Genomic DNA, 13,141 nt, shown 5'->3' with positions numbered 1-13,141 from the left:
ATTTTAATAATTGTATAGATCCAGCGCATTATTGAATTTTGCACTTCGCTTGAATTATAAGCTGATTTATATGTGGGGGTTAATTTTAATTATTCCTCTTGCCCGCTGTGGTGGTCAGGAATTCTGCAGGGATCTGTGCTGTTCTATGACTGCATTTGACTTTGAATAAAGAGAGAGAGAGAACAACTCTTTCTTGCACGTGGGCCAGTCATTCCCTAGGAGCTCACTTTCCACTAATTTCACACCTTGCCATGTTTGAATACAGACAAATGCCCATGTATATAGGAAGCATGGCTCACTGGTTTGCTTAACAGGCTAGGATCTGAAGACACTACTTAACCAGGAGCCTCACAAGGTGATTTTCATGGAAGTCTCTCTTTTTCAGCCTAACCTACCTCACAGGGTTGTTGTGAGGGTAAAACGACAGCAGAAAATACCATTGAAATTTAAAATAAATGATATCCCAAGCTAGTCGGAGGAAGGGGTGGAGGTACGCTGTAACAGATAGACCGGAAGAAGAGTGTGACGTTTTTAGGTCATTGTTGTTAGGTGCGAAGTCGTGTCCGACCCATCGCGACCCCACGGACAATGATCCTCCAGGCCTTCCTGTCCTCTACCATTCCCCCGAGTCCATTTAAGTTTGCACCTACTGCTTCAGTAACTCCATCCAGCCACCTCATTCTCTGTCGTCCCCTTCTTCTTTTGCCCTCGATCGCTCCCAGCATTAGGCTCTTCTCCAGGGAGTCCTTCCTTCTCATGAGTTGGCCAAAGTATTTGAGTTTCATCTTCAGGATCTGGCCTTCTAAGGAGCAGTCAGGGCTGATCTCCTCTAGGACTGACCGGTTTGTTCGCCTTGCAGTCCAAGGGACTCGCAAGAGTCTTCTCCAGCACCAGAGTTCAAAAGCCTCAATTCTTTGACACTCAGCCTTCCTTATGGTCCAACTTTCGCAGCCATACATTGCAACTGGGAAGACCATAGCCTTGACTAAACGCACTTTTGTTGGCAGGGTGATGTCTCTGCTTTTTAGGATGCTGCCTAGATTTGCCATAGCTTTCCTCCCTAAGAGCAAGTGCCTTTTAATTTCTTTGCTGCAGTCCCCATCTGCAGTGATCTTGGAGCCCAGGAAAATAAAATAAATAAAAAATAAAATATTTTAGGTCCTTACCTGAAGGCTAATGATATCTGCATCCCAGTTAACAATTTCTTCCATGATTCCCTTTTTCCTGTACTCCCAGTTTAATGCCCAGGACGGGCAGTAGCCGTAGAGCTGTCGGGTGGCATATTTATCACACAACACATTGTAACACATGACGGTAAATGAAGCTGGAAGGAAAAAGACAGCAAACGTCCGGAGACTGAAGAAGGTAAAAGATGGTACACTTTTCAACAGCAGCGTCCCTGCCTACCTCTTCCAAAATGCTGCACAGAGGAGCTCCCTCAGTGTAAACCATAAAAAACAAACTAGTAACAAGTAGCACTGCTATTTTTATTTTTTAAAAGCCTCCCAGAAAATCCAGTAACAAATTCACTTCAGTCAACATATTTCTTCTGCACATCCAAGAGAGCCACTTGTTTGTAGATGGGGCTGATAAACAATTTCTGTTTCATTACCTGGTTAACTGCTTTATAAAGCAACAGGGATGCGGTTCTTTTTGTCGGAGAAAAACTTATGCAGCCTCCTCCTTTGTTTTTTTAGATGCGTTAGAACGCCTTCATCTTCATTGTTCCACAATTATATAATCCAATTTTATTGCTTTGCTTTATATCATTAAGATCTTTATTATATACTGTTTTATAATCTGCCTTGACTCTCAATGAGTAAGGTGGATGATAGAAGCAAAATACAAAGAAATGGGGACAAAAATAGACCTTAAACACTACCGTTTTGAGCACCCCTCCATCCAATGAGATATTTTTGATTTTCCCCTTGAAAAACAACCACTAATGCAGATGCTGATTTAGACAGCTTTAGCAACCTCCTGGTTAAGATATCTGAAAGCATGGCTTTTTTTTGTTGCTCATTTTGTTATCTCTTCCTGCTGCAGCACAAACTCACAGCACAAGAAAACCCCAGAGTCTCTCATGGGCCCTACTGCAGTGAGATCTTCCCTGCCGGTTGCTATCATACACCAGATCTCAAGGGAGCTCCATGCTCTCTTTCCTCACATCGCCAGAACAACAGTACTGGGGAAAACATTCGTGACAGAGAACCCACCCAGGGTTGATAAGGCAAGGAAGAAGAAAAGTTGGGTTTTATACCCTGCCTTTCACTACCCAGAGGAGTCTCAAAGTGGCTTACAATCGCCTTTCCTTCCTCTCCCCAAAACAGACACCCTGTGAGGTAGGAGGACCTGAGGAAGCTCTGACAGAACTGCTGTCAAAACAGCTCTAACAGGACTGTGACTAGCCCAAGGTGACCCAGAAGGCCGCGTGTGGAGAAGTGGGGAATCAAACCCAGCTCTCCAGATTGGAGGCTGTTGCTCTTAAACACTGCACCAAGCTAGCGGAGGATACGACAATTGTGGTCCGTGACAGGAGACCTTCACGTGGATGGTAACTAATGGGGCTCATATTCATCTACTGCTTGTGCACCAGGGGCCTGATCTGCACCAATTTGGCTTCGGTGCCCATTAAAGTCAACAGCGCCATTGACTTTAATGGAAAGTCCGGTGTTCCCACATTTCCCAGGGCTTGTGAGGGTGGGGAGTTCCAGTTATAGCCTCCAAACATTCAGGGGTAGCTCCTGACCCCACTTCTGGATTTCACAACGATTGGACCACAGGGTCCACGTCCAGAGGTTCCAGAAGAGGGTGCCCCATCCGCTCCATTCTATCCAGTGGGACGGACTCTCCTTTGGATAGAATGGGGAAATGGGGGCACCCTCTTTCGGAACCCCTGGACGTGGACCCTGTGGTCCAATTGTTGTGAAATTCAGACAGGGGTCACAGAAGAGCCTCCCAGAGCTACCATAAAAGTTTGGAGGCTGTAACTGGAACCCCCCCCCCCCAATTTCCCAGAGTCAAGGAAAGGTGGGAAACATTGGACAATGGCACCATTGACTTTCACGGGTCCCAAAGCCGAATCGGTCCAGATCCGGCCCCTGGTGCACAAGCCTACTGCAGAGTAACATGGCTACCCTCCTGAAATAATCTTCTGGCTTAGAAGGTTCTCAAGGGGCCTCAGAATGGTGCAGATCCTAACACACTGCTAAGGTTTGAGGACTCCTTCTGGCTATTTTCCAACAAAGAGACATTTAAATTGGAGAAAGTTCCTCCAGACTCAGATTGGATCCATGCCAATAAGTAAGAAGAATTAGATGAAACACCTAACTCAACATAACAGCATTCAGCAGGAGACAAATACATGGAGAAGGAAAGAGCAATTCCTATTTTTGTCCCAGGCAGCTGCTCAGCTACACGGACACAAATAAAGTAAGCCGGCAGGGCTATTTTTTGGGGAACTGATCAAAGCTGCTAACCAGGACTGACCCAGACCTGAAAAACAAGGAAAAAGAAGAGCTGGGTTTTTGTACCTTGCTTTTAATCTCCTGCATGGTGCAGGGGGTTGGACTAGATGACCCTGGAGGTCCCTTCCAACTATATGATTCTATGATTCTACTCGAAGGAGTCTCAAAACGGCTTACAATTGCCTACCTTTCCTCTCTCCACAACACTCTGTGCGGTAGGTGAGGATGAGAGAGCTCTGAGGGAACTGTGACTGGTCCAAGGTCACACAGCCGACTGCATGTGGAGTCCTGACTTCTAAAAAACCTCTCATTCCCAGTCCCGTTCCTGTTTGCACCTTTAGATTTTAACCCCATCTGCACAACACGTTATGTGCGTCTTCCTCTCTTATTTTATGCTCACAACCCCTCTGAGTTAGGTCTGGCTAAGAAAGCAACTTCCAAGTCAAAGCCAAGAAGAGCCTTCTGTAAGCATGGACGTGGGAGTGCATATCAATGTACAGCATTAATGGAAGGAAAGAAGGCTTCATGTTTTACCTGAGGGCAGAATTTGGTCTCGTTCTTTTAATGTAATCCACGGCCTTGGAGGCAGCTGCTCTGGATGAACTGAAACATTAGAAGATGGGAAATGTGAATGACGGGGAGAAACAAAGTGGGCATCTCTGAACTGAACCACACTAAGATCCGCAGGGCCTGCAAAAGGGAGCTCCTCCATTAGGCATTTGGTTGAGGTTGACTGAAATTAAGCAGTGTCTACTGGGCCCCCGAACCTGCCTCCCTGGAAGCCATATGACGGATCTGACCAACCATGGATTTGTTAGATTATTTTATTTTAGAATGTTATCAGTGAACTAGAGTCATCGCCCCCCCCCCCCCCCGCCCCGGGGGGGTTGGAAATGTATATAGCTCCTTCTCCATTCTCTCCATCGCTTCGATAATGGGGGTGAGAAAGGGATTTTTTGCCGTCATGTTGGTATTTTAAAGTCTTTTAATGGGAATTTTAACGGGGCTAAGACTGCTCAAGGCAGTTCATACACAAGCACAGAATAAAATACATTAAAAACACTAAATCAGAATTTAAAATCAATACTCCGGACCGCTTCTAAACTTAACCAAATACAGGCACCTCAACTGCCTCCTCAAGGCAGGAATATTTCATGCCTGTTTTAATTCTGTGCGTTAATGTGGGGCACACAGCATTAAGACGTACTTTAAATTGCTGGCCCCCAGAGTAAGGAAGTGGGGGTGGGAGGGTCAGAAGGGTTATTTGAAGTGTGTTAATGACTAGATGATTTCTGTATCCTGGGGGGTGGAGCTGGCTGTTCTGAGAGGAGGGTTTGGTCCTGTGCACAAGAGATGAGAAGGCAGCTGAGTGGGTGAGTGAGGGCCTGGCTCCAAAGATGTTTGTCTGACCTTGACTGGAGCCAGGGCTTTTTTGGTTCTGGCTCCGACCTGGTGGAACGAACAGCCTGCTGACATCTGGGCCCTGGCAGAGCTGCCTAAGTTCCACAGGGCCTGTGAAATGGCCCTCTTTTGTCAGGTTTACTGGAAATTATATAGGCCTCCCCACTTCCCCTTTGGCTCCCCCCCCTTAAGATTCTTCCAATCTAACTAAGAGGATGGGAGGATGGATATTGTTTTTATTTGGATTATTAGTTACTGTAAACTTCCCCAAACCAGCTTGTGGGGAGAAGTAGTATAGAAATCGAATAAATAAATAGGTCTATTTAAAGAACTATTTAAAGTAGGCAAGCCATACCAATCTGAAACCATTATGATTAGATGCCTACTTGAAACATAACACTAATGAACTATACTGAAACAGCTACGCTGCTCTACTTCAAAATAAATTCTATTTATGTTTAAGGAACATCTTTGGTGTTTAGAGCAAAGGGTCCCGTCCCCCCTTTTATTTCGTCACTTCAGCACAGAGAGGTGCCATTATAGGGGTCCCCATATAAGCAGTCTCAGAAAACAAAAGATTACTTCGACCCCCCTTTTTCATCCCACCTGTCCGAAAAATGGGCCTTTCCCCCAAACAAAACCTTAAAAGTTGTTACCTGCTAGATTGTCAAGCATGTAGTTCAATAGTTTCCGTGTCCCGTCTGGGTCCTGGTACAGGCTGAGAATATCTTGCGATAAAGGATTGCCTGAAATCCAACAAAGCTACATTGATTATGGGCAGAGCCAGATTTAGGTATCATAATCTAAGCGGCAGAAACTATAGCAGGACCCTTTTGCTTTTAAATGGGGGGGGGGGCTGTATTTCCTTCCTCTTAAGGGAAGGGCGGTATATTGATATAAAAATAAATAAATATTTATATAAAAACATGGTGAGGACAAGGTAGCGTGGCCAATGATTTACCATCCCTAGGAAGCAAGGCAAATGGTATTGGTCTCATTTGCTTTACAATGACTAACAAGCGAATCTAGGTATGTCTGCTCCAAGTCTGTACTGTTTTTATATCAAGTTCAGTGTTATGATGTGTGCTATTGTTGGATGAGCACAGGAAGCAGCTCAACCTCAGTACTACTTTGATTTAATAATATAATCCTCAGTGCCTTCATTCAAATGCCTTTCTGCTCTTCCTGGTTTGAAAATCAAGACAATAAAGTGAAAATACACATACAAACATGTGGTTCAATAAATCCCATGTTCCTACTAGAGATTAGCATTAAACATGAAGAGTAATTCTTGTCTTCAGTGTCTTTAATTTCATCGAAACAAGATTAGATTTCTAGGTAATGGCTAGTTTCGTTGTGAGACTTCTTCAGTTTTGTAATAATAATTGCACAGGACCCAAAATTCAAACAGGGCACAAAGACTCTTGGGAACAGAACAGAGACTGTTGGAAACACAATAGAAGTCGTCTCGGATTGAGTGGTTTCCACCACTTCACCCCCAACTGGAACCACCTATTCCTCATGGTATGGCCTTAATACAGCCCACTGACACAGGGTCAAGAAAGAAAAACTGGAATGTGGCTTGGGATACAACTCTGCATCTTGCTCTCTTTAGCATGACTTCCCCCAAAGCAGGCTGATTCTGTGAGGGTTCAAGGGGGTGGCAGGTTACAGTGGATGAGCGATTGGGATGTGAGTGTCCTGCATAGTGCAGGGGGTTGGACTAGATGACCCAGGAGGTCCCTTCCAACTCTATGATTCTGATTCTATTCCAGGTGGTTCTCCTTGGCCTACTGGGCATGGGAGGAGTTAGTGCCCACACTTTATAAACTGATGGTCTGAGGTTCAACCTCCTGCTGCTTTAAATTATGGTAGGCTGGAAGAGTTCTCTGGACCCTGAACAGCATCTTCTAGTCAGAGCAAATAATACTGGACTAGACAGGCTAGTAATTTCCAACCTTCCTGTGGGAATTCTGTCACAGGGTAGTGGGTGCAACCACAAAACAGCTGCCACAAGAGGCGAGCCGGTTACAAAATGTCAGGTAGTGAAGATATGCATGCCGTTAATAATAACTCTTCCAACGTTTCATGTGGAAGCTCTGCTGAACAGGATACCTTTTAAAATTAACACATTGTTGAAAAATATTTTCTTGCATACACACAGCTAACTTCAGTCACGAGGTGATGATCCCTGTGCTGTGCAGGCAGCGGCTGTCAAAGCAACCTTAAAAAAAAAATCTGCCCTGCTAGTCTGATCTCCAACCAGAAACCCCACTGGGCTAAAGTCTAGAAATCCTTGGTGGACACCAGGCAAGCTGACGGTGGGCACCACACTGGGGACCCTTGGGATAGAGCTATGGTCCAGCTTGGGCACAAAGTGGCTTTGCTTGTTCACCGTGGCACCGATGCCTGCCTCAGGTACCTGCTCTGCTCCCTGGCAAGGCAGTATCCCCTTTGGATATTAAGGTCAGAAGCACATCCCCCCCCCCAAAAAAAGCCACCAAAACCTCACCACAGCCCAAATAATATAAACCTCCCTGGCAAGGATGATTCTCACCACACAACAATGAAAGAAGAATTGTTTTTTTTACAAGTTCAAGAACGGCATCAGCCAAGAACAGTACAGGGTGGTGGTGGGGGAGAGGACATGCTTTAGCACGAATCATGCTGTGCTCTCTCTCCGCTTTCAAGTCCTTAACAATACCAAGAGCAGAATTCATGGCACTCCTTCTGGCAAGTGAGAAAGGGAACTTCTAGTGCTGTTCTTTTCTTAAGCAGTTCTGTCTTGGTCTGGGTGGTGCTACGATCGCTACGAGATTTCCAAGAAAAGAACTTCTGAGAGTCAAAAGTTCCCTTTGTCAGGTACAAGTGAAGTGAATTTGGTCTCCCGAATTTTAACATGTAAATCTTGTCAATCTTTAAGGTGCTGCTGGGACTCTTGCTAATCTGAACACCTGAAACTGTCTTGTAGGATCTAACTGCCTCCTTTAATGATTTGGGAGGGGGGGGCAGGGAAATGAGAGGAGTTAATAGCAATCACAAAGCTGGAAAGGTTTGGGCAGAATACAGCAGAATGTCTTTATTCAAAAAGAAACAAAAGATCAGAAAGGGGGGGGGAATGTAGGTAGACTTCTAGAAATGTAGATCTCTATAAAACTTAGCACTGAATATCAAATAAAAGCAAAGGGCCAAAAAATCTGCTGCTGGCACTTTCTCCATAGAAAATAACTCCATTTATTTGATTTAAAAGTGCAGGAAGAAAAGCAAGAAGGGCCAAGGGGTAAAGGACAGGGGAGCCTGAATCAGTTCCACAGAGCCTTCAAGATGAAGCTATTCTATAGAGCTTATGGTCAAGGCCAAAAATAAGATCCACCAAGGTTGGTTCTTATATGCCGCTTTTCTCTGCCCAAAGGAGACTCAAAGTGGCTTACAGTTGCCTTCCCATTCCTCTCCCCACAACAGACACCCTGTGAGGGAGGTGAAGCTGAGAGAGCCCTGATATCACTGCCCGGTCAGAACAGTTTTATCAGTGCCATGGCGAGCCCAAGGTCACCCAGCTGGCTGCATGTGGGGGAGTGCAGAATCAAACCCGGCATGCCAGATTAGAAGTCCGCACTCCTAACCACTACACCAAGCTGGCTCTCTCTCTAATGCTCTGAAGGGGCATTAGTTATATTAACTACATTGTAAATGTTTTAATATTTTAAATTTTGGATGTCACTTTAATGCTGTTACCCACCCTGAGCGATGTGGAAGGATGGGATACAAACAGAAACTGATGACATTATTATTATTATATGATGTTGATTTTAAATGTATAAATATGGATAGCTTACCTTTCAAACCTAGTGTCTGCAGCTGGAAGAGCCGACCAAGTTCATAAGGCAAAACTCGTAACAAATTGTTGTTTAAAAGCAATTCCCTAAAAGACAGAACATACGACTGATATCAGATTAAATTGAAAACTGATGTGAATTCAAATACTGCACATTGAAAGTTACCAACTGTGTTTTTAATATTTCTCTGAGCAGGAAAAAGGGTAGCTATCTTATTTGATTCATTTTAAACGTTTTTACACCACCTTTCCACCTGATTAAGGTCCCCGAGACCTTTCCCACAGGTGGTGAAGGGACATGGTGGTATACCTCAAAAAACAACTCGCCTTCAATGCCTCACTTCCTACCTAGTGGAAATGAGCTCCAGAAAGAGCTGAGGGCCCTGTTTGAGCAATCTGGGTTTCGCAGGGCCTGCAAGATGGAGCTCTTCCACCAGGCTTTTGGTTGAGGCTGGGCTGAATACCGGATGATAAATGCAGGTCCTTTCCTGTCCTTACATCATCTGGACCCCCCTCCAAGAGGGGACCTACAATCGCCCCCAGATTTACATCTGGTACTTGACCGATATAGCCTGGAACAGATGAATCGAGGAATTCGGGCCTAATGAGGGATTGTGTGATCACCATCTTTCTTGTTTTTGCTGTTTTATCTGTTTTAGATTGTATTTTATGGCATTTTTTAATGCTTTTGCTATGTTGTGAGCCGCCATGAGCCAGCTTGTCTGGGAATGGCAGGGTAGAAATCTAATTATAAATAAATAAAAATAAACAATAAGGTAAAGGTATCCCCTGTGCAAGCACTGAGTCATGTCTGACCCTTGGGGTGACGCCCTCTAGCGTTTTCATGGCAGACTCAATACGGGGTGGTTTGCCAGTGCCTTCCCCAGTCATTACCGTTTACCCCCCAGCATGCTGGGTACTCATTTTACCGACCTCGGAAGGATGGAAGGCTGAGTCAACCTTGAGCCGGCTGCTGGGATCGAACTCCCAGCCTCATGGGCAGAACTTTCAGACAACATTTCTGCTGCCTTACCACTCTGCGCCACAAGAGGCTCTAAAAATAAACCATACACAAACACAATTCCCGGTCTCAAAAGAACGAGCTTAGGATCAAGAACAATTATTTGGGGAGGAGAACTCAAAGTTCTCTGATTTATTTATTGGCATGTTAAAAGTAAGCAGAAGCCCGGACACCTTCCAACACCCAAATGATGACAATTCCAGAAGCCAGCTACAGCAAAAACAAGGCAAGGAATTCAGTGGCAGGTTCTTTTGACAACGTTTTACTCCAACCTAGTCCACAAACAGTCATGCTTTATTAAAAATGTTACTAGATCTTTGAAGGGCCACAAGAGTCTTGTTTATTTTGACATTGCAATGGGACTCTTGACAACCTCTCTTTCATCAGTAATGTGATAAAGAGGACTGATCTTTCTGGAAGCTAATAGTTCAGTGACCCAAGGCACGTCAAGTATTAAGGGTCCTGCAGGATTTGACGGCAAGAAATTTGTGAATGGCTTTTTGAAACTTGATAGTATCTTGGTGTGGGTGTGGATGTGTGTGAGGGGAGTTCTGTAAAGCTGGGGAGACAAAAGTAACGTTTCCCTCGCAATCTCCATTAAACCACTGAAATGCATGCTCATACTCAGCTAAGCTGCTAAGTATGCTCAGCAAAAAAATCCTTCTCAGGTTGCATACCATTTTTTGAAAAAACAGCAGCAGCAGTGGAAATCTGACCAGGGATCTCCCACCATCTTGGGTAGATCAAGCATCCTGAAATTTCTTCAAGCTAGACTGTTGTTGTTAGGTGCAAAGTCATGTCCGACCCATCGCGACCCCATGGAAAATGATCCTCCAGGCCCTCCTGTCCTCTACCATTCCCCGGAGTCCATTTAAGTTTGCACCAACTGCTTCAGTGACTCCGTCCAGCCACCTCATTCTCTGTCGTCCCCTTCTTCTTTTGCCCTCAATCGCTCCCAGCATTAGGCTCTTCTCCAAGGAGTCCTTCCTTCTCATGAGGTGGCCAAAGGATTTGAGTTTCATCTTAGAAGGATCTGGCCTTCTAAGGAGCAGTCTAAGGACTTCCTCTAGGACTGACCGGTTTGTTCACCTTGCAGTCCAAGGGACTCGCAAGAGTCTTCTCCAGCACCAGAGTTCAAGCTAGATACTGGTAGTCTATCTGGGTACAACAGACTCTGAATTTCAGTTACACTCAAAAGGGAGCTCAGGCAGAACAGGAGAGGCAAAGAGCAGTCCTAAGAACATCAGAGTCCGGCTGGATCACACCAGTGGTCCATCTAATTGAGCATCCTCTCTCACACAGTGGCCACTCAACCAGCTCCCCTGGAGGGCCAACAACAGGGCACAGAGGACGAGGTCTTCATAACAAGCAGAGCAATGCTGAATCAGACCAGGGGTCCATCTAGTCCACCATCCTGTTTCACACAGTGGCCAGCCAGTTCCTCTGGAGGGCCAACAACAGGGCATAGAGGACGAGGCCTTCCCCTAATGTTGCCTCTTGGCTCTGTGATCCAGAGGATTAGTGCCTCTGAACGTGAAGATTTTGCTATACAGATTTTAAAAATAAAAAATGCCTGCTCTTAAAATAAAAGTTCAGCTTTTTCTCCAAGGCCATTTAGCCATCTACAAAAAGAAGAGCTTCTACAAGCAGGATACCTTCTATATACGGTTTGTGAACAGGCATGGCCGTGGGAACTATAATGAGACCACAAAAGCCCATGCAGAGTGGAGCCACAGGCCAGGATAAAACTGGACACCTACCAAAATAATAATAATAATAAAGGGCAGCTTCCAGCTGAGCACTCCCCCTCTGTAACGTATAGACACACTTACCCATGTCCTGACATCATCACGCTGTCCATTTCCCTGCCTCCGCTCCACGTCATTGGCTGCTGCTGACGAGGGCAAGGCAACACACAACATGACAACGTCAGAACACGGGGATGGTACCGCGCAATCCCGCCCAAAGTTGCACCAAAAGAAGTCAAAACGAATTGGTCGGAATAAGGCCCCCGACGCTTCACGTAAAGATACTGTCCTACATCTAAAGCCAAATTAAGTTAAAAAGTGGCATTGAGTTTAACTCTGGTTTCGGCCGTAAATCACGGGCAAAAGAAAGAAATCTTATCGTTTTGGGAAAAGACGGCAATATTCCTCACCTGAGAGATACCATGTTTCCTAGTTCTGCTGGTAAACTTCTGAGCTTGTTGGACGAGAGATCCAGGTACACCAGATTGTGGAGCTTGGCAATATCAGGTGGAATGCGAGTCAAATAGTTGTCATTGAGGTGTAGAGCAGTCAAGTGCGTTAGCGACCAAAGGGACGTACTTAAGCTTCGCACTCTACCTAAAATGAAGAGTGAGAACACGGTGTTTAAGCACTGCTGGTATACAGTGCTTCCGAAAAATGTCTTTGGGCTCCGTTCTCATGAATACATGACGCTGCACCTGGTCTGAATTATTTATTTTAGGTTTTTATACTGCCCCTTCCATACGGCTCTGGGTGGCTTACAAGCAGGATACCTTCTGCCAGTTTGGTGTAGTGGTTAGGAGTGCGGACTTCTAATCTGGCATGCCAGGTTCGATTCTGCACTCCCCCACATGCAGCCAGCTGGGTGACCTTGGGCTCAACACGGCACTGATAAAGCTGTTCTGACCGAGCAGTGATATCAGGGCTCTCTCAGCCTCACCCACCCCACAGGGTGTCTGTTGTGGGGAGAGGAATGGGAAGGCGACTGTAAGCCGCTTTGAGCCTCCTTCGGGTAGGGAAAAGCGGCATATAAGAACCAACTCTTCTTCTTCTTCTTCTTCTTCTTACCTAGAACGTCATAGGGTAGTTACACAGAACATCGTAACAAATATTACACATGTATCAGCTAGAACAATATTTCAACTGGAACAGTAACTTTGACAGAACCCTTAGGTAGGTCAGACTATTCAGTGATGGAAGTGGGTGTCCAAGGGGGGACCAGCAGATGTTGTTGGTTCAGTTGGCTTCAAGCAAATGCCTGCTGGAGGAGCTCCCTCATGCAGGACCTGTGAAATTGTGGAAGTTTGGATGATCCATTCAGGACTGTGGAAGTTTGGATGATTCATCCATTTGAATAGGTATTGTCTATTCAAACTGGCAGAAGCTCTCCGAGGTCTCAGGCTGAGGTTAGATTCTTTAACTGAAGGTGCCGGGGGAAGGACCTGGGACCTTCTGCATGCAAAATGGATGCTCTACCAATGAGAAAAGAAGAATTTCCAGGGTTTTCCCCTGAAGTTCCTCATCTTCCCATTACAAGCCAGAGCAACAGGCAATTGGGGTGAGCTGGGAAGATAAATTACCTTTCTCCTTCAAATTTCCTTAACCCTTTTTACACCTCTAGTTCTATATAAGCCTTCTGCCCTTACCATCAGAAGGTGACCCTTTTTAG

At 45.3% G+C, this 13,141-nt stretch overlaps 1 protein-coding gene across 5 annotated transcripts in view; it reads right to left on the bottom strand.

The window, feature by feature from the left end:
* CNOT6L (CCR4-NOT transcription complex subunit 6 like) overlaps positions 1-13,141 on the bottom strand; it is a 51,600-nt gene that overhangs the window by 10,140 nt on the left and 28,319 nt on the right. For 3 of the 5 annotated variants that reach the window (XM_077301096.1, XM_077301095.1, XM_077301097.1), the window contains exons 3-7: positions 11,883-12,069; positions 8,705-8,790; positions 5,525-5,614; positions 4,002-4,070; positions 1,167-1,324 (exon numbers count right to left, since the gene is read on the bottom strand). In XM_077301096.1, the coding sequence (XP_077157211.1) occupies positions 1,167-1,324; positions 4,002-4,070; positions 5,525-5,614; positions 8,705-8,790; positions 11,883-12,069 (590 nt within the window). Of the gene's footprint in view, positions 1-1,166; positions 1,325-4,001; positions 4,071-5,524; positions 5,615-8,704; positions 8,791-11,556; positions 11,619-11,882; positions 12,070-13,141 lie in introns of all 5 variants that reach the window. The other 2 variants (XM_077301098.1, XM_077301099.1) reach the window with 2 other exon arrangements.

Source organism: Paroedura picta, chromosome 10, assembly GCF_049243985.1.
Source record: "Paroedura picta isolate Pp20150507F chromosome 10, Ppicta_v3.0, whole genome shotgun sequence".
In the NCBI taxonomy this organism is placed as follows: Eukaryota; Metazoa; Chordata; class Lepidosauria; order Squamata; family Gekkonidae; genus Paroedura; species Paroedura picta.
This window is presented reverse-complemented; position numbering and strand designations above follow the sequence as displayed.